Below are 21,738 nucleotides of genomic sequence, written 5' to 3' on the forward strand. Positions count from 1 at the left end.
CGGGCAGCGGCAGGTTGGCGGCGGCCCCGGGCCAACCCCTCGCCGGGGGCGGCTGTGACCGCTGCGCCCGCTGCGCCCGGGGGCCCCCGCCAGGGCGCGGGAGCGGGAGGCGCCCGCAGAGCCCGAGGGGCCGGCCCAGCCAGGGAGCGGCGGGCGAGGCGAGAGCCGCACAGGGAGGCGCGCCGCGGCGGCTGCGAGCCCAGGAAAGCCTTCCAGGAGGGGCCGGGCGGTACCGCCTCCCGCTCCCCTCCCTCCCTCCCTCCGCCTCCCCCCTCCTCCCGCCGCCGCCGCCGCCGCCGCCTCCCTCCCGGATCTGTGCTCCAGTTCAGGGAAAGAAGAAAATGTGTGTGTGTGGCGAGGGGGAGGGCGCGCACTGAGCAGCGGCTCCGCGCCTGGCAATCGGGGCCGGGGGTGGGCGTCTGGCGGAGGCGGAGCGGAGGCGGAGGCGGCGGAGCGCGCGGCGGGCGGGCCGGCGAGCGGGGTTTGCGCGCGAGCCGGGCGGTGGGCGCGGGCAGGGCCCAGGGCGCCCAGGAGCCGTGTCAGGCGGCGGCGAGGAGCGGGCGCGCCGGGCGCGGGGAACCGTCGGCGGCCGCTCGCTGAGGGGACGCCCCGGTGGATGTGCTCTCGCCGCCGGGCGCAGGGCTTAGGGGAACCTCGGCGGCGGCGGCGGCGGCGGCGGCGCGGGGGGCGAGGCGGGCCGCCCGTTCCCAGGGAAGGAGGCGCGGGCGTCTGAGCGAGGCCGGGCGCGGCGGCCTTCCCTCGCGCGCCCCCCGAGCCAGCGCCCGCGGCCGCCTCCCGCGCCCGCCTCGCTCCTCCCGGCGGCCCGAGCCTCCCGCTCCCGCCGCACCCCCGGCCCACCTGGTGGCCCCGGCCCTGGCCGCGGCCCCCGCGGCCGTTCCCCGAGCTCGTCCCGGACGCGCGCCCGGGCGGCGGGGGCTCGGCGGCCACCGCTGCCTCGGGGGAGCGAGGGCGGGAGGGTGTGTGTGCGCGCGTGTGAGCAGGGGGTGCCGGCGGGGCTGCAGCGGAGGCACTTTGGAAGAATGACTCTGGAGTCCATCATGGCGTGCTGCCTGAGCGAGGAGGCCAAGGAAGCTCGGCGGATCAACGACGAGATCGAGCGGCAGCTCCGCAGGGACAAGCGGGACGCCCGCCGGGAGCTCAAGCTGCTGCTGCTTGGTGAGTACAGCCCGGGGCCGGCCGCCGTGGGCCCTCCCGCCGGGCCCTTGCGGCCCCCGCCCGTCGCCCCCGGGACCCCGGGGCCGCGGGCCCTCCGCGGCCCCCGCCCCCGGGCGCCCGCGGCTCGCCCCGACCCTCGGCGGGCGCGCCCCCGGTCACTACCTGCACCCGCGCGGGTGCGCGGGCGCGTAACACACACAGGCGCGTGCGCGCATATACGCGCGCACACATACACGCGCAGAGGGGTCGCGGCTGCCTTGCCCCGGGCCTCGGCTAGTGCCTTTTGGTATCCCCGAGGGCTGTGCCTTCGGGGAGTGCGTTTCTGTGCTGTGCATCTGCTAAATGGCAAATCACTTCGAGGGAGAGGCGCGGGGGTGGGAAGGTGGGCAGCGGTGTTGAACTTCCAGTGTCTTGGCCATGGCGCCCCGTGTTGGAGAGGGGAGCTGTGTGTGTGTGTCTGTGTCTGTGGTCCGAGGGTGACGAGCCGTGCCGGGGCACGTTGGGGGACGGCGTGCGGTGGGGTGGCCCGTGTGAATCCACTGTCAGTTCTTTCTGGGGTCAGGAGGGAATGGTGGTGGGGTGGGCAGACTCGCGACTGGATTCTCCAAGGAGTGATGATGAGGGAGTCGAGTGTTTGGCCCTCCAAAGAAAGGGGGGTTATGTATTCAGGTGGCAGGCAGGCAAGCTCAAATGTGTCACATAAGTGCTTTCTCTAGCCACCAGACCACTGAAAGGAGGGACCCAGAAGAGTTTCTTTACCAGTGGATGGTGGCAGGCTTGTTTCTCGTCTGCACCATTCCTTCCAGATAGGAGGGATACGGGAGGGTTGTGCTGTGTGGTTGTTGACAGGGACCGGTTTCTTTTGTTTAATGAGGCAACCCAGATGTAGGCCTGAATTCACAATAGTTACTACTGAAAACCAGTGCAGCCTCTCAATTACTCTCACGGCAACAAATAGAAACCTTTTGTTTAAAACGGACAGCATTTTAGTATCTTTGGGATCTGGACTGGAAGGAAAACGGGAAGTGTATAGCAAAAATTTTCCTTTAATCTCTTAAAAAAAACAACCCAACATTCTGCCTTCATACTAAGTTATCAAGAAAATGCCATTTCTCAAATAGGAATTCTATCGATAATTATCTTTGAGAGAATGTTCAGAATCAAGGATCAGGGTGCACATAGGAGCCAGCGTGACATAACTCTGAGCTATGGTGGTAGGGAGAGCAAACAGCTTTGCAGTAACAGGCCTGAAAAATGTCTGCACTTGTGTTCAAGATATTTGTGTGTATAATAAATATGTTTCACAGACATGTCTGAAAGAAAGAAATACTGTATTGTCAATTCAGATTTAAGAAGCATGCAGTTTCTTTCTTGAGCATTTCATCTCCTGGTTTAAGGAACCAGTGGCCTTTGGGACTGAACTGCTTATCTACCGGATCATTTACAAGAGGGAACAAAATATAATGATCACAAATAGTTACAAATGGTTAACTCGCATGCCATGCTTTATGTCTTCATCTTGAAACCAGCTTAGATAAATGTGCACATGCTTATGAGGAACAGAAGGCAAAGCTCTGGATGAAAGAGGTGGGCTTTAGGGAATGAAGCCAGGGGAGGGGAAAACTGCCATTGGAAAACGAATATTTTTAAAAAAATGTTTTTATTCTCATTTTGGACTACTTCTAACGGCTGAATCATGTGTAATTGAATATGTTGTGAATTCTCAAGATTGAGAAAAAAATAGAGGGGAAGAGAAATAGGCATACAGTGTCTAAGTACAGATAAAGGAAAAGGATGTGTTTTAGAGAGACTTAAGAATAGGTTCTCTTCTGCCCTGTTTACAGTCTTTGTTTATGGTTAGCTGTGAATACAGCGTTTGAGATCTCAAGCCATCCCTGTTGTCTGAAATGTGACAGCTCGAGGTTCCCAGGAGCTAGGAGTTAGAACCCCGGGGGTTTGTCTGTTTGAAGACCTCAGTCTGAATGTCTATCTAGGTGGAACATTTTTAGGCAAATACACATAAATGAACGTTTAATTACATACTGTATATTTCAGTAACATACAGTGCTTTAAAAATGCACTCGGGGAGATGATTTTATGAGCAAAAAAGTGAAACAGTTTTCCTGCTGAAGTGGTAGTAACACAGAACTTTTTCTCTTATTAGATATTTGAGTGGGGTTTAATAAGCCTCACCCCAGTCCCCAAATAAAGCCCATTAGGAGTGGTGGGAAAATATGGCATTAATTTAGCACCTACCTTCATTAGTAACATTTTAAAAATGTGAACAGCTCTTTGTTAGAAACACTACCCCTAGGCATCAGGTAAGATTTGTTACAGTTTCCTTTCCTAGAGATGTTGCTTTTGTAGCATAATGAGTTTGATACCTATACTACCTCTACAGTCAATGTTCTCTACTAAATGTAGATGGGTACAGGTGTGTGTGTGCGCATGGGATTTCACAGTGTTTTGAATCCAGGAGAAAAATGATGGTTGATTTGAACCAGGAAAGGTGTTGGGGAGGACTTCTCTTTGAAGAACTGCTCTCCCACCAGCTGCTTGGATGAGTTCACTGCATCTTCCTGTTCCCACCTGTCCAAAGGAGGTTCTAGGATTTATCCTTTCACAGTGTCAAGATTTATCAATATTTTTAACTACCTTATTTAAATGGAGGGGTCACTTTTATATTTAAATGACATTCAGTATGAAATTATTTTCAAACTGAATTTTAGTTCAAGGAGTGACGTCATGTTAGTGGAAATGGATTTACTTGGTGGGGGACCTTTGCATATGTTCACCGTTTATTTTATATATTACTAATATGAAGAAACAAGAGAGAGAAAATAGTACCTGCCTAGATGAAAGTATAGCAGTGAAATGTGGGCTGTTTTGATACACATACAGCAATTATGCTGGTGTATTCCAAATAATATAGTACTAATATGTTTTGATTTTTATTCTTTTTTTTAAATGAACCCAGAAACTTACCACTGTAAAATAACCATATTTAATAATGAATTCTTGTTTTCTTTACCATATTTGTTCTCTGAATTTACTTACATATGTGTTTTTCCTTGACACCTCAAAGAAAACTTTGTATCCTGCATCTATATGTGAGCGAATAATTTACTTTAACTTGGTTTTAAGTTTTCAACGCTTTGTGTGTATATAGTACATTACATTTACTTTAACTGATTAACATTTATGAATATTAACTAAATGTTTGTATTTGTAGTACATAGGTCACAGTATTTAATATTAATGTGTCGTTAAGGCTGTATACAAAAAGTAGCTTTGAATTCCTGCTTTTAGTCACAGATATTCGTGCTGAAATTTTTATCAGTTCCTTGAAGATATATATTTATATATTTCCTGTTAACCTGTTCTTATTTTACATGTTTTTAAAATCTCAACTCTTTATATCTTAATCATCAAACAGGAAGATTAGCAAGCCTTTGTAATGGACTGGGTTCCACCTATTGAAAACAGGCTGTTTAGGCCGGTCTTAGCTGGAAGAATATATGTTCTTGGCCTTCTAACTGAATTACATGCGTGATTGTGGATTTTTGTCCTATTCTAGACCAGCAGCTTAGGAAAGTAGGGAGTGTGTCTGTAGTGCTCACTATTAAACCCCAACTTCCAGCTCAGTAGATCCCTAACTCATAGCATGCCCTCCCTTAAGTACTTCTTGAATGAGTGAGTACCTTTATTTCTGACCCTCCTGATAGAAATTGGGACCATGAAATAATGAATAAATTGTGGAGACACAGGGATACATAACGTTTTTTAATCTGTGGCAGATAAAAATCACGATCTTTAAAAAACTAACTCTTTGAGGCAATTGCATATATGCGCGTTCCAGAATCAGAAGTGTTAACGTGATATGTGACCTCGCGTACTGTGCCTGTGTGTTACGTTCTGTGCTGCATGTGTTTGGGAATGGTGACAGCGATGCTTAAAGTATGAGAGTTGAAAAGAAAAAAAAAGATAAACCATTACCTATCTTGGCTACTTATTGCGTAGAAGCTGGTTTAACCCTGTCATCTTTGGGCCATACACTTTCTCCACGCCGTGCTGGAGGGAGTGAGTTCCAGGTTTCTCCAGAGCATAGGTGGCAACTGCAGGGGTTTTTGTGATTCATCTGTACGGTCAGATGAGAAGCACAGTGATTAAATAGAGGTTTAAGAGTTGCACATGGACTCTTTTGAGTTGCGAGGTATACAGTTGTCCTGAAAACTGGACAGTTGTAGAGCAGGAGAGCACTTGGCCGGCTGGGAGTGCTCTGGCGGATTCAGACAGGAGGGAGGGTTCATTCACGTGGGTCTGGATGAAAGCGCCTGGCCCACCACCCCGCAGTAGAGTTCACTGGAGAGGGATGGGGGTTGATGGTCTGAATCAACCCAGAAGTTAGTGACCTTCTAGGATGGCCACTCAGAACAGCAGAAGGCAGGGATCCCTATAAACAGCCCCAATAACAGCATCTCCCTGGAAATGCCAAAATACAGTGTCGATGCGGCTGCTTTAAAACCAGCGAGTTTTATTTTTGCTATTCTTTCAGCTTCCAAGTGTCAAATATGTTTCTAAATGTCAGGATTTATTTAGATGCATCTCGTCTTTTTCTTTCTGCTTTTTTCTGTTTGTTTCTTTAAAACAAAGTACTTACAGTTTATATCTGGAGGGTGAAATGGGGGCATCCCTCATGAAAATCAGAATTGTAGCTCTGACTCTATAGCAAAGCTTTCAGAGTAAGATTTTTGCGTCAAGCCGTGTAGATTTATTGTCTGGATCTGCCATGTAACTCGTGGCTCTGTTTACATGTTATTTCTTCCTATGCGAACTTCGGCACACAATAAAATCATACTAAATGCCGTGAAGTTATCCCCTGTATATCAATACATATATTTTTACGTAAATGTAGGAAGGAGGACCAAAAGAGTAATTTAGTGGTCATTTTGTTTATTACAAGTAAATTTGATAGCCTTCTTTTCATTAAAAACAACAGCAAAACCACAACCCAGTTCCCCTTAATAAGAGATGGTGTATATTCAGTTTTCAGAGGTTCCTATTCAATATAGTTATGATTTTTATTACAGATGAATTTTTAAGGACCTGAAACAGCTTTCACAGTTGTGAGGCTGCGTGCTATGCTAAACTTAGCAGAAAAAAGGAACAGATTTTTCTTCATGATCCAGGCAAACTTACACTTGAGAAGAAATGAACTAGATTTTCCAAGGATGATTTTGATTCCAGCATTCTATTAATTTTTCTTTAGCAGGAGGTCATTAGTTCTGTTGATATTAATGGAAATGTTGATTGGGTGTTGTAGAAGAAGAATAGGGAGCTCAAATGGTACATCTTGGGAAAGAGAAGCCATTTTAAGAAGGTTAGGATTGCTTTCTTCTTAAGAAGGTGGAGGAAGAGAGTCTCTTTCCTCCAGACTCTCTGTTTTGGGTTGAGGGAAATACAAGTATTTGTAGCAACAAATTTAAAGTCTAGTTTCTTGGTTGAAACAGGGAGGGCAATGACATTTTTGAAAAGGAAACTTTTATAATGGGCTTTTCAGCAATGTTAAGATTTTTGCAGAATTAATCCTCGGCAAGTGTGAAGTAGCAATAGAAGGTAAAATGTGTGATTGTTGGTAATTAAAGCTGTGGCAGTAACTGACTACAGTAAACAGTGAATGTTTTCTCTTGTTCTGCCGAATGGAGTAACATTAAAGACAGAGCTATTCTCAGACCCAAACACGATTTTGTGTGAACAGCTGTTACTAATAAAATTATAGGAAGTTGTTCGACAATCACCTTTGATTTGTTATGTTACTGATATGTAAAAATCTGTCTGATTTCTCATCTAACAGGCAGTAAAAGGAAGAAAAGGACCTAACCATACTATCGGAGATGAGTTCATAAATCCTAGGTTGTCATGGATCTGGACTTTATATACGCAAAAATAAATACCTGTATTTTGATGCTGAGCACCAGAATTTGCATTCACCTTATAGCTCTGCGGTTGACCTTTATACCTAGCCATCATTTCTGAGATCAGTGCAGGATATTTTGTTAAAAACCTTCATGGTTGAATTTTTAAGAACAAAATGAGTGGTATTTAAAAATGAAGTTATGAACATATTTCAAATTCATTTATTCTGCAAATACTTGCCAGTTACTGGAAAATAAACTTTTCCTCCAATTTATTGATTTAAACAGACATATCTTATGAAAGAACAGTTGCGTACAGAATGCTGGTCAAATGAACTGACAGTAAAGATCTAATATATGTAGAAGAATGTGCTGGACAAGACACTCCTCATTTCTTATTTGTCAGCGGGAAACACAGTTGTAGCACTTTTTCACAGTTTTATTGTTTCCCAGTTGATGCCCTCGGACAGACTTGTCCTTCTAAGTTTTATCCTTCCTGGCGTTGGCTTTTTTTTTATTGGCTCTTAATACAAAGAAAAAAAAAATAATCTGAAGGCCATTGTAGAAGCTTTCTGGGGATTACACAACTGGAGAAAGCAGATGATCTTGAGAATTATTTCCTTGGAGTGTATCGTTTTTTTTTTGCCTTTAACTGTAAGAAATGATTACTGACCACTTGCCCTGAGCTCCAGCTGGATTGGAAGCTCCATGAAGGCAAAGATAGAGGCTCCTGTGGGTTTGTGTCTCGATGTAACACAAATCCTTGCTCAATTTACCCTGGTTCTGTTTTTGTCAGGAACCCCGGGGGCTCGTGGACAGAGGAGGATTTGGGCAGGGTGGGCAGCTGGATTTCCCCCCAAGAAAGAGCAGTTGGAGGATGTGAAGGTCAAGCTTTTTGCTTTCGTCTGAGGGTACCATCCATATGTTCTCCATTTGCCACAGCTCTTTGCTGTTTTGGGGGCCACCCGGAGCACCGTAAAAGGAATTCTGTTTGAGGACTGGAATAGTCTTTGTCTCCTTGCCTGCTTCTCATTCATTGTCTAGCGAGAATGATTCAGTTGAGCATTCTTATATTGTTTCAGGGTTGAAAAGCCAATGGCAGTTTTTGTAGCAGTTTGAATGGAAAACTGTTACACACACAGGTCCTTTGAAATTTAAGAATTCCATACACCTTTATTACAGGATTCATTTTGGACAGTGATCGGTTTGACTGCTTTGGAAACAAAGTAGTTGTTTCGAGGAAGTGTGTAATGGATTGTGGGGCAGTTGGGAACACGAGTGTTATTAATGCCATTATATTCTGGAACCTCACAGAGGGAACAATAATTGATCCACAAATTAAAAAGAGCTAGAGTGAGACTCTTTGGCTGTCTTGGAGGAACTGAAGAGTGATGTTCAGAAACCTGTTCCTGCATATTTCTAAGAGATAGCCTTGAATTTTTTTTTTCCCTTTAGAGAACTGAAGTGATGAATTTATTGCCTCTTCCCAGAATCTGACTTTGTTGTTGTTGTCGCTGTTCTTTGTTCACCATCCCTTGTGAAAAAAATCGGAAGAGTTTTTCTTCTGCTGCTTTTTTCTATTTTCAAAACTTAAAAAATAAAGTTCTTCATTTTTCCTGTTTCTTTCCTGCTTTTCCTTTTGCTGTGGGAGCAAGAAGGGTGATGGGTAGCACCCTCCATATATTTCCTGGTGGCTGCAACTGACAAGTTGCTTCTAAAGACAAGTGCTTCAGTGTCTCCCTCCCCCCATTCCAGCTGTTGGGCAGAGGCCCCCCAAATAGCCCTTCCGTGCAGATACCACCCACCCATTCGCTGTTTCATGACAGGGCTTTCCTCGCAAGGAGGGGTGCCTTCGACTCCCTGACATGCGCATTTCCTTCTGATTTCAGGAACTTCCAAGTTGGTGCTTCTTTCAAACGTGGCTGTGAGCTGGTGAGGGGAAGTTGGGTGCTTTAATACATTAAAAGGACACTTGTGAGTGTGGTTTTAGGAGATGATTAACTTTCTTTAGCAACCGTTTAGTCTGGCGAAACAGAATATGTTGTTAATTGAACAAAATGCACCATTCTCCTTCCTTTTCCAGAGGGCAGGGACTTGAGATTGGTTCATGATTACCAGCAGGGAGTGAGTGAGCTGGTGCTGGGCTAGCTCTCATGCTCCACTAGGTTTCAAAATAGGATGCAATGCATTTGCTAGAAAGGAGGAAGGTGCTGTAGGCTTGCGTTGAGTAATCGCGAATCTTTCTCATGACTTGAACATTCTCATCTCAATCGCTGGAGAGCCTTCAAATCTCTCTTTCTACTTGTATTTCTGTACAGATAGATAGGGGATAGCATTAGCCTAGGCCTTTGCTTTTGTTACACCCAGGCAGCTTGAGTAGGTTTTGGTGTTTTTGTTGTTGTTGTTATTTTTTGTTTGTTTTCTGTTTTTATTTTATGTTTTTTAAGGCAAAGATGCAGTGCTACTGTCTGGTCACGTGAGTTGATATTTTAGGACCTAGGCTTTTCAGAGCTGTTCTGTTATACTATATGCTCTTTCTGCAGATGGCACATGCAGTTTTCCTTCTGTCCTAAAGAGCTGACCCATTTCCTGTGACTTGTTCTAATAATACAGGATGACTTTAATTCTCGTTCCTAGTTTGCCCTTAAAAGAATGCCAGGGTACTTGTTAAGTGTTTAACTCTTGTCTTTCTAAGGAAGACTCGTGATAGAGTTTTGAAAATGGGTACATCACGCAAAAGCGGTGGCTTACTGTGGCTTACTGGCCTCGTGAGACTTCGGCTACATACCTACCCCGTGGCCCTGCATCTTGGTGGAGTTATTTGGTGTAACGGAAGGGAAGTCAGGGACTTCCAACCTATCTCCTTGAACTAACCTGAAGGTGTTTCTTTGGTTTGGTCCTTTACTGTTTCAGTAGAAACCTGTGGAGTGAAGAGCTGGGACCAGATCTGAGGGCTGCTTCCCAACTTTCTCTGCAGCCCTGGCATCTCGGCCGCTTTCCGCCCAGCTGCCTCCCTGGAGGAGGGCAGCCGGAGCCCCAGCCCTCCAGCAGCCACAGGCTCTCCAGGAGGCGTTGGCAGGTCCGCTGGACTCCTGGCTGCCCTCACTGCCCTAGCTTCCCCTCCGAAGAGACTCAGCGCCCTGCCGGCGGCTCCCGCAGCTCCAGGGAGGAGTGAGGAGGCGTGAGCGAGGCTGTCGGGAGCTGCCCCTCCTGCTGCCTGGCCTGCTGCTGATAGTTTCGTCGCCTTCACAGGGAATGGTATCAGAAGCCCCCTGTCATATCAGCATGGGTCTCTTGCTTCCTGCAGGAAGGGCGATAGCCTGGCAGGCGCGGGGGTGGAGCCGGAGGGGCAGGCGCAGTGACCCCGCGCTGTCCGGTTCAGGCCTCCGTGCTTTCTTAGGGACCCTCAGGCCACTACCTTCGACTTACTGCTACGATTTTTTCCCCATCATTGGCTTTTTAGCGATGCTTTTTCCCGTGCTTGCACAGAATCTCTGCTGCCGAGTCCATTTGTGCAGTTTTCAGTGAGCGCAGGTTGGCGCTTTGAGCCTGGGACCCCGGAGCCCTTGCACACTCGGTGGAGCACGCTTAGGGGATCGCTTTGTACTGGGAGCCGGTGGGTCCCTTTTCTAGGGCCTTCCAGGAAAGATTTCGAATGAACCCAGGAACGGGCCGTTTCTGTCCATTTCTTCTTCCTCGACTGTGCCCATTTTCCCCGCCCCCACCAAGGGGCTTTCACTGAAACCAGAAAAACAGGTAGTGGGCTGTTTTTCTGAGCTGCCCTCAATTGTCATGGCCCTGTCAGAGAACCTTCAAGAAGGCGGCTTCCTGTGTCTCCTGTCTGCATTCTGGAGAAAGGGCTCCATGAAGGAACAGCTAGATTCTTGGCCTGGGTCTTCAGAAGCACCCGATTCCCTTGGGCGTTCCTGGTGGGTGTTGGGCGTGCCAGGTGGGTGTTGGGCTTTTACCCACCCCTGCTTTCCTACTGACGCCGGCTTTCCTCACGATCTTTTCCGCTGGATCGCAGATTTGAAGCTGGACTGGTGCAGGGGGAAAGGGGAACAGTCACAGGTGAAGGAGAGTAATGGGGGTCTAGCGGGGCTTGGCTGGGCAGTTGTCTGTGGTGGGGCTGCCAGAGCCTGGAGAGCAAAGCAGTGCGCTGCTCTGCGGCCTGGTGTCTTTGCTCAGAAAGAGCTGGGCCACCGCAGCTTCTCTTGCCTGCCCCGCTGCCCTGCCGCCTTTCCTCCTCATGGGCACTCCCCTTGTGTCCTCCTCTCCCAGATCCCGGGTGCGAGATGAGCAAGTGAAGCAGTCTGGGTTGTTTGGAAGGAGTTCGGGTTGTGTGCGTTCTCTCCTGAGCTTTCGGTCCCCCAGGGAGTTATGTAGATGGAGCCCAGAACTCCTGTGTCAAACAGTGTCCCGAGAAAAACCGTGCACACATTATAAAGGAAACTGACAATGTGGCTCCTTTCTCTCTCTTGCTCTCTTTCTTCGTATCTGGCAGCTGTTGAAGGTGATGGAAATGCATCTCTTAGCGTATTGAGAACTCTGCTAATCTGGCGATGGGTTATTAGAATGTCTCTGGAGAGATGGTTGTCCAGGAAATCTGCTTCACCTGGCTTCCTTCTCCTACAATAGAGCACCTGCCAGCTGCCCAAGGCAGTAAATAGAGAAGTAGTAGCCTGAGCTGTGCTTGCCAAGTGGATTCACACTCAGGTGGAGGCCCAGAATGTAGAAGTCACCTTGCAGTTTTAGCTGAGAAAGGCACCTATCAGTGGGTGCTGTTCGCATTCTCTTTGGAGCTGTTCACCGTCTGGGCTGTCACATCCAAGCCCAGGGGGCATGTTATCCAATGGGCCCTCAAGCCTATTTCCATTTATGACCAACATTCAGAATGGGCTGCTTTTGTCCAAGATAGAAATCGACTTATGAGGATTTCTTGACTGGAAATGTAGGCAAATATATTTTGAATAATTTGAATAATTTTGAATAATTTGAAAGCAGAGCAAGGGAGTGCTGAAACAAAGGATACTTGAAATTAACCTCTATTTTTATTACCAACCAATTCCTGATGGGTCAAGAACGAATAAATTGGCATAATACTGGATCCTCTTGGAGCCAAGCTTAGTGGGGACACAGAGTCTAGAGATGGAAGGGCCATGATGTGTTCAAGGACTAAGAAATGGTATGAATATGCTAGTTTCTCCCGTGATGCATTGGGTCACCATCTGAGATGTTACACAGAGCACATTAGAAATAACTAAAAAATGTTGGGCACATACGCATCTTTTGTAATGATGAGTTCCCAAAGTTTCCCATGTTCCCTGAGAGAAGATACCTATATCTTGCTTGATTAGTTTCTAGTAATTTGTATTTTCCTATCCATACAAATCTTGGCAAAAGGTTGCATTTTAATGGAGGAAATCATAGGAGGACTTCATTAATAGTATTTCTTAGGAAATCTTGACTCCAAATATATTTTCATCAAAATCCCCAGCTGTGTCCTTTGAGAAACACATTTGCTGTAGGGCTTTCCACTCCAGGCCATGCTTATTATGGGAACAGAGAATCTTGTCTAGGGTTTTTCTAAATCCCTAGAGTCTGTGAATTGCTACTCAAATTATGATCTGTCCTTCCCAGAATTAATTAATGCATTGTGCATCCCAGTGTATTGAATCATAGAATCACACAATGATTTATTTTTTCTATTAAATATATTCATCCTTTATATAATGTATCTTCAAACTGTATGCTACCAACTGAATTTATATTGTATTTTATTCTCTTTTGGGAACGAAATAAGAGCACTTCAGATAGCTATCCTTTGGTGGTACGATTGTTTCCTAAAATAGTAAAGTTTAATGATGAGAAAAAACCATTGTGTTTAATAGAGTTTGAATCAAGATGTGTTTATTTTCTTCCACTTAAGAATTTTCTTACATTCCTAAGAAATACATTATATTGTTTTGATGTTGGCCTTCAAAAGAATGACAATCTGTTCTATGTTAATAACTGTTTTTAAAGGATATTAACTTTTTTTGAAGTATCATGTTGACACAAAATGTTACAATAGTGTCAGGTGTACAATAATGTTTTTTATGTGTGATTTTTCATTGATTTTTGAAATATTATAAAATAATGGAAACCGTTTTTTACAGCAAGTTTGAAAAACTTAAAATTTATTCATAAATTTATCCAAAGTGTACTAACCTAAGAAACATCATTTTTTGTGTGTGATCCTTTGTTGTCTATTTTATTTTTTTGTTTCTTGCAAAGGTATAATCATACGGTGCTTAACTGACTAAGCCATCCAGGTGCCTCCCCAATGTAACCATTTTAAAAATTATGCTGTGATGAAATTCTTGGTGGAGTTAGCATTTTTAATTTTTATTTATTTTATTTTTTTAAGGTTTTATTTATTTATTTGACAGAGAAGGAGAGAGAGAGAGATCATAAGCAGGGGGAGCAGACTCCTGATCAGCTGGGAGCCTGATCTCAGGATCCTGGGATCATGACCCAAGTTGGACGCAGATGCTTATCTGACTGAGCCACCCAGGTGCCCCTGGAGTTAGTATTTTTTAAACACACACGCTTTATTAGAATAGATTAATAAAAATGTTAATTGTAGGTCTGAGGATATGAAAAATTCTATGATTTGATTGCACACACCTAAAACATGTCTTAAAGTGATTGTACGCGATTTGCAACATCAGGAACAATATTATGAGGGTATCAATAAGTTACCAAGCAAAGAAATCATATGTAATTTGCGAATTTGCATTTATTTGATCACTAGTGAGAATGATCATTAGCCCATGTGTTTGTTTCTAGTTGGACCTCCTATTTTGTAAGTTGTCTCTTTATTTCCTTTGTCTATTTATGAGTTCTGAACATACATATGAAATTAGCCTTTTTCATATTTATTGTAAATAACTTAGACCCAGTCTTTTGTTTTTCTCTTTGTTTTGTACTCTTTAATACAGAAGCTTTTAATTATTTCGAGGCCAACTCTGTTGATCTTCTACTATTCTGTTTTAAAATGAAGGTCTTAATTTGGTTTAGGGACTACATGAAAGTTAGATATACTTCTGTTGCTATAGGCAAAAGTAGTTCGAACATAGTGTTTATGAATCACTGTTGTATGATTCTTTTTCTTCTAAAATGACAACGAAATACACATAAGTTCATACTGTTACAAATTATGCAACAAAAGTTGTTCTGTATGTAATTGGCTTTTCTCATCCAATAATACGTAATGGATATCTTGCTATGTTAATATAAATCTTTAGCCTCATATATATGGGTTGTTAGAGTTGCAATGTAGAGTGCAATTGTAGAGTTGCAGATTTTGTAGTTGCAGTGTATTTTTATTCATACAGTGGTGTGCTGTTTTTAGCTCGTGTCTACACATGAAAGCTAGTTGTACACATTTCTTCTAAATTCTCTGTTGGGTGACTTCACTTTGACAGCTTGAACTCAGCCATCATGGGGAGTATTTACACCATGGAAATTGGCAAATGCTGCAAATCAGGGCTTACTCCTCCACTGGGAGGTTACTGTTAAAATGTTCACCAACACACTATTGTCTATACCTGACCCTTATTGATGGATAGTTTTATTCCATTATAAAATGTTATAATTAATGCTACAGTGAATATTGTAGGGGATCCATTATGTATACCTGTACAGTTGATCCCTTCAGTAGGTAAGTCCCTTGGGGTTAGGTCATCAGCCAAGTCACAGGCTTAAATTTTGAAACACGTCACCACCTTATCTTTCAGAAAGGTTGTATTAGTTTACTTTGCCACCTCTAGTTTACATTAGTGACTGTCACTTGATGGGTTAAAAAAATCATTTGCATTTTATTGGATTAATTTCTATTATACAGTCTTTATTTTCTTTTCTGTACTTTTTTTTGTTTAAACACTTTTAACTTCAGCTTTATTGTCTTAGCTGTTTCTAGGAAATTGAGTATTTATCTGCAGAAGGATGGAGTGCTCTAGGATGAATGTCTCCAGGGGAAAAAGAAAACAGAACTGAAAACGTTATATGACAGGTTTGGCCATGTACAAAATTATACTGAAACACGAAGTTTTTAATTACGACAAAGTCCAATTTATTTTTTCTGCTGTTTCTTATAATTTTGGTGTCATATTTACCTTCACATTTTCTTCTAAGAAGTTTATAGATTTAGGTCTTAGATGTAGGTCTTCAAGACGATTTTTGTATATGATGTGAGGTAGGGTTCTGACTTTCTTCTTTTTTTTTTTTAACAAGTGATAATCTAGTTGTTCTAAGTACCATTTATTGAAAAGATAAATTCTTTTTTTAAAAGATTTTATTTTTATTTATTTATTTAATTATTTATATATTTTATTACTTATTTATTTTATTTATTTGTCTGAGAGAGGATGATCGCAAGCGGGGGACAGGTAGGCAGAGGGAGAAGCAGGCTCCCCGCCGAGCAGGACCCTGGGATCATGACCTGAGCTGAAGGCAGATGCTCAACTGACTGAGCCACCCAGGCATCCTGAAAAGATAAATTCTTTCCTCATTGTATGGTCTTGGGACCGGTGTTATTTATTCTTGCTTTTATTCTTTCTTGCAATTTCTGTAGGTTTATTTGGTTGTCCTTTTCCTATTTTCTTGAATTAAAATTGGTTGTTTATTTTAGCATATTCTGAATTCGAGTTAGAAGTGTTTAAAGCTTTGAAATTTCCTACTTCTATGTAGTGTTTATATCATTCCTCTACAGATATTCTAAAATTATGGTTTCAGTTTTTATCTTTGAACCAGGGTTGTTTAGGATAACTTAAAATTTTCAAAGCGTGATTTTTGTTGTTTATTCCTACTCTTAACGTCAATTTGAAAGGAGAATGTGGTCTGTACTGTTTTTACTTTTTGGAGTGTATTGTAGCCTAGTATGTAGTCAATTTTTGTTCTATGAATACATAAAGTATATATATGTAATAAAATAGAAATTTATGAGTGTTATTTAATTTTATTGCTTATATTTTTGTTGAATCTCCTTATTTATATTGTGAGTCTGCCAAGTCCTGAGGATTGAGCTGAAGCCTTCTAAAACTCTGGTGTTTATGGCAATTTCTATCTCCAAAGATTTTTCTTCTCTATATAAAAGTATTCTGTTTTCATGTACCTTAAAAATGTCCATAAGAATTAAACTTTTATCTTATAACATTGCCTTTTTACATAAGTCAGTTCTGTTTTATCTGGAATTCAACTTTGTTGGATGTTAATATGGATCTTTTACTTCCATTATTTTCATTTGCTTGGCCTATTTCTCCATCTGTTTTCAACTATTCTTAATATCTTATTGCTCCTCGCAGAGGTTTTGTTTTGTTTTTGTTTACCCTCAGTTTAGAGTATCTTTCCTTAAATAGGTGAGTTCATTCTACTTAAATATGTTGATAGCATAGATGTGATTGAGTTTTTTTGCTGATTTCTGTCTTCTGATCCTTTCATTGATGTCTGGTAGTTCTCTTCCTCTTTCCATTTCTTCCTCCTTCCCTCTCTCCTTCCTTTGCCGTTTGGTTTATATTAGGTCTCTTTTTGTGTTTTCCACCTCTAATAATTTGAAACGTCCAGTCTGCTTTTAGTTTTACTGTTGGTAGTCTCTGTAGCTCCTAATGGTATTCTTCAGGTTATGTTTCTCAATTTATCAGCTTCAGAGATGGAATAGTATTTATCGTTCCCCCAATCCACACCTCCACTTCCTGGACCCCACCTGCCCATGTAATGGAGAAATTTGTTCACCTATTACCAGGCGTTGAGAAACTTTTTTTTAAAATATAGTCTTCAGGCCCAGTGTGAAGCCCAACATAGGGCTTGAACTCATGACCCTGAGTTCAAGACCTGAGTTGAGATCAAGAACCAGACACTTAACCAACTGAACCACCCAGGCAACCTGGGGTTGGGAAACTTTATTAATACAAAGTGTGAGACAGTAAATATTTTTGGCTGTGTGGGCCATATGATCTCTGTTCCAACTATTCAGCTATGCCACAGACTTTATTAGTGAATGGGTATGGCTATGTTCCAGTAAAACTTTATTTACAAAAATAAGCAGCAAGCCAGATTTGACACTGTAGATTTAATTTACTAACCTCTGATCTATATTACTTCCATTCTTTGCTTCCCTGGTACCTAATTTGCATTTTCTGAATTTTTCTTATTCCTCTGATAGACAAGTTAGTGCTATCAGGATTATAATGGTTCTCTAAATCTTAATGGTTACTAATATAATTAACACATTTTGTTGTATATATGTATTTTATTTTTTCTGTCTTCCCAGAGACAACACTGAATGTATGAAATGATAAAACTCTTATAAGAACAACATAAACTTGTCTAGTGGCTAAGGACATTTTTCTGAAAATTCAGGTCTGTCCCTGTAATTTTATTGATGGTCAGTGAAGGGCTAAACGTACAGAAAATGGAAGTTTTCTTAGTTTGAATGTAAAAAGGATATTTGTGTCAGTTGGCATGAGAGGGTATGGTATTCAAGATAGTGTCCATGCTCTTTTTCTTTTTTTTTTAAGTTGTTATTCGTTTGTTTATTTGAGAGAGAGAGTGAAAGGGCATCCACGGAAGGGCAAAGGGGGAGAGAGAGAGGGACAAGCAGACTCTTCGATAGGAGCCCAGTGTGGGGTTCAGTATCAGGATCCTGAGATCATCATAAGCTGAGCTGAAATCAGGGGTCAGCTGCTCAGCCCATTAAGCCAGCAGGCGCCCCGCTCTTTTTTTTTTTTTTTTTTTTTTAAAGCTTTATTTGAGAGAGAGAGAGAATGAGTTGGGGGGGCACAGAGGCAGAAACAGACTCCCCACAGGGAGCCCAACCCAGGGCTTGATCCCAGGACCCTGGGATCATGACCTGAGCTGAAGGCAAGCCACCCAACTCATTGAGCCACCCCGGGGCACCCCCTCCCCCACTTGCCCCCCACACTCCTTTTGTAATTTGTAATCCACATTCTCTGTATTCTGCTCTTCCCCAGATTACAACTTTCTGACTCTTCAGATTCAGTCTGTCTGCTCTGTTATCCTGAAATGGTTTGTGTACCTTCTGCTTGTCCTCTTCCTTCTTACCTTCCTTCTTCATCTCCCCTGAAATAAAGTTGACGTTTGACCTTGCAGGTCTTTGTGAACATTAACATTTCCCAAATGATTCTGTAGTTTTTGAAAAGTTCATACTCTTTATTTTCACACTTTCTAAAACTCTGCATTTTTTATTTCATATCTAGTACCTGGGATGATCAAGGGAATCATTTCTAGTTAAGCCTAAAGAAACCCATCGAAGTATTTTGCTATGTATTGCTTATTATTCAGTTTTCATGCGTAGATTTTAGTCTTTATATATATTCGTGTCTGTAATTAAAAATTACTTGTTTGCATTATTGAAATAAATGCTCATTACCAGATATTTCTTCTCTCATTTTCTTTAATTGTATGCTTTTATTTATTTTCATTTACTTCTGAGTTGGCTGGATTACACTTTCAGATAGACTTTCCATCAAGGGTCCATGGAGAATATATTTATTGGTGTTCTTGTGTATTTGAGAATGCGTCTCCATGGAGTTCATGTGCTAATGGCGGCAGGCACGGGGCTGGTGTTCTCGGAGGACGCATCTTTTCCACCCACATCGCTTGCCATTGGGTCACTACTGCTCCGTTGTTTCCTGACATCTACATTTGAGGAGAAGGCTGCAGCAGCTGGATGGTTTTTCCTTTGTGCTTTGCTTTTCTCACTGGATGCCCCTTTTTTCCCTAACACAGAAGTTTAGTTAACTTCACCAGGCTTTGCTTCAGTGTTTGATGACCTTCATTATTTATGCTGAAGCACTCTGACCCCTTTCCATCTATATCTTTGTCCTTTCATTTCGGGGGTTTTCCCAGCGGATCCCTGACTATCTTCTCTCTCCACAGGAACGTTTTGCTGCTTTCGGCATGCCAGTGCTTCATATATTGGACTTCTGTTGTTTTCTCTACCAAAGCTGTCAACTTACCTCTGACTGCTTCCTTTCTCCATTCTTTTCCTTGTGGGATTTGCTCACATTGCTTCCCTGCAACACCGATGGGACCGTCGTTGGCATCTAACTGGCACGCGCTAGGAAGTAGGTTTGGAATCACGGAATGTTTTACTGTACAGTTCTCATTCTCCAACTTCATTTTTAAGTTCTGCAGTATCATTTTCCCCCTCCTTATGTCATTTCCTAGCTCTGACACATTCTATCTTATTCCATTTTTTAATATCCTATTTCAAAACAGTTCACATTTTCTTTTTTTTATTAATATTTTATTTATTTAACAGAGAGAGAGATCACAAGTAGGCAGAGAGGCAGGCAGAGAGAGAGGGGGAAGCAGGCTCCCCGCTGAGCAGAGAGCCTGATGCGGGACTCGATCCCAGGACCCTGAGACCATGACCTGAGCCGAAGGCAGAAGCTCAACCCACTGAGCCACCCAGGTGCCCCAACATTTCTTAATAGTACAGAATGGTTATATGTTGTTTTGTTGTTTCTTCTTCTTCTTTCTTCTTCTTCTTCTTCGTCGTCGTCGTCTTCTTCGTCTTCTTCTTCGTCGTCTTCTTCTTCGTCTTCTTCGTCTTCGTCTTCTTCTTCTTCGTCTTCTTCGTCTTCTTCGTCGTCGTCTTCTTCTTCTTCTTCTTCTTCTTTGTCTTCTTCTTCTTCTTCTTCTTCTTCTTCTTCTTGTTTCCTAGAGTGAATCTTCCAGAGTGTGGTCTTCATTTTCCTTGTTGCATGTTCTGTGCGTGCGTTGTCTTCAGTTTCTCTTTGGAGTTTTCCCAGTTTTGCCTGGCCCTACTCTTTGTCCAAAAATGGTGTGGGTGGAATCTCATTGACTTCCTTCCCTATTTGTCTTGGGTCTGTCGATGTCCTTCCCATAGCACTTGAGCTGCAGGACTGAAAGATGCCGGTCAATGTTGTGTGTTCAGCCCCCCGCTTGCCAGAGGACGGGGGGCCAGAAGGCTCTATGACAGCCACAGGTTCGGTCTGCAAGCTTTGCCGCGGCTTCATCTTGCACTCCTCCACAGCTGGCGTGGGTCGCAAGGCGAGTTTCAGCCAGGCGTTCCTCACCCTTCCTTCCCCTTCCCTGTCCGGACCTTCCCTGTCCAAGCAGCCCTCCGCCCTGGACTGCTGGACGAGCCAGGAGCGCCGTGCGTGTCCCTGGAGAGCGCGCTCTGCTTGCTCCCTCTCTACTGCTTCTGATCGATAAGTGTTTTGCTGTTATTCACATGGATGAGGTTTTTCTCTCTGCTCTTCTTCTTTTTTTTTGTACATTGTGAGGGGTGGACAGGAAGTTATTGTTGTTGTTTTTTTAGAGCCCTTCGCTTTCTTTCCAGGAAGTCTGCTGACTATAATTAACACATGTGAAGTTTTTCAAGGAGAGTTTTAATTGTAGAATCCCATTAAGAATGGGCTTTAAGGTCCAAGCTTGCACCCCACACTCGAGTCATCTCCCTAACGTCCCGCGATTTATCGTTCGCTGATTGCCCTCTGTACTGAGTGGTGGGAACATCATCCCTTGAGAGGAATTAATTCTTTGGTCATCTCTCTTTGTTAGGAACTTTTCAGATATTGGGCTATAATCTGTCCTGAAACTCATTTCAGGTTCCATCCTTTGGGGACACTGGGACTCTGGAACCCAGTGGAATATAATCTACTTTTCCAACTGATTGAGGTTGGCCTCATGATGCTCTTAGGCCTTGCTTTCTTCTTTTTGTGAAACGTGATGGGTTCTTTCCATCATTTCTCAAAAGGCAGGAATGAAACCTTGTCCTGTATCATCCTAGTTGTTTTCTTCTGTAAACAACAAATACCAGTAATGGAGCCCAGCGCTTGCGGTGTGGTTATGAAGTCAAAGTAGATGGTATTTGGGCACCTTCTCTCGAACTGAGATGTGAGTCCAAATATCTTTGTCTTTTGTCTAAATAGATCATTCCAAGAAATAGAGCAATTTTGAGTGCAGAGGGCTTCTGTAACTGTTTTTCTACCAGCGCCGTGTTTGTTCTTTTTTTCCCCAATATGTTAATATGACATGGCTAGCCCTGTTTTAACATATGGTTGTCTTTGATCTGCATACAGTCTCCTGCGTTTTTGCATTTCCCTCTATCATGTTTTTGCATGGATTCCTCCCCCGCCCCGCCCCGCAAGTGCTGGGAGTACATATTCCTATTGAATTTCATCTTTATTCTGTGAGAACATCCTTCCACGGTCAAGATCATTTAACTCTCCCCCTCCCAACTTCTAGCACTTGTAATCCTACCCAGTTAATTCTCAGAGGAAAGTAGATAAACCTATTACAATATGATTCATAAAGAATTGCATCAGGGGGCATCTGGGTGGTTCAGTTGGTTGGGCACCTGGGTGGTTCAGTTGGTTAAGCATCTGCCTTCGGCTCAGGTCATGATCCTGGAGTCCTGGGATCGAGTCCCGCATGGGGCTCCCTGCTCGGCAGGGAGTCTACTTCTCCCTCTGACCCTCCCCCCTTCTTGTGCTCTCTCTGTCTAATTCTCTCTCTCAAATTAAAAAAAAATTAAAATTAAAAAAAAAAAGAATTGCATCAGGAAGAAGTATTTTTTATTAATACTGTCAGTAGAGATGTGGGAGGTATTAGA

The 21,738-nt window shown here is 43.4% G+C and overlaps 1 protein-coding gene across 1 annotated transcript in view; it reads left to right on the plus strand.

The window, feature by feature from the left end:
• The first annotated feature begins 1,035 nt into the window (after positions 1-1,035).
• LOC123952976 (guanine nucleotide-binding protein G(q) subunit alpha) overlaps positions 1,036-21,738 on the plus strand; it is a 306,339-nt gene continuing 285,636 nt past the window's right edge. Inside the window, exon 1 of the mRNA XM_046022777.1 lies at positions 1,036-1,176. Coding sequence (XP_045878733.1) covers positions 1,041-1,176 — 136 coding nt within the window. The 5' untranslated portion in view covers positions 1,036-1,040. The remainder of the gene's footprint in view (positions 1,177-21,738) is intronic.

The sequence above is a fragment of the Meles meles genome, chromosome 11 (assembly GCF_922984935.1).
Source record: "Meles meles chromosome 11, mMelMel3.1 paternal haplotype, whole genome shotgun sequence".
In the NCBI taxonomy this organism is placed as follows: Eukaryota; Metazoa; Chordata; class Mammalia; order Carnivora; family Mustelidae; genus Meles; species Meles meles.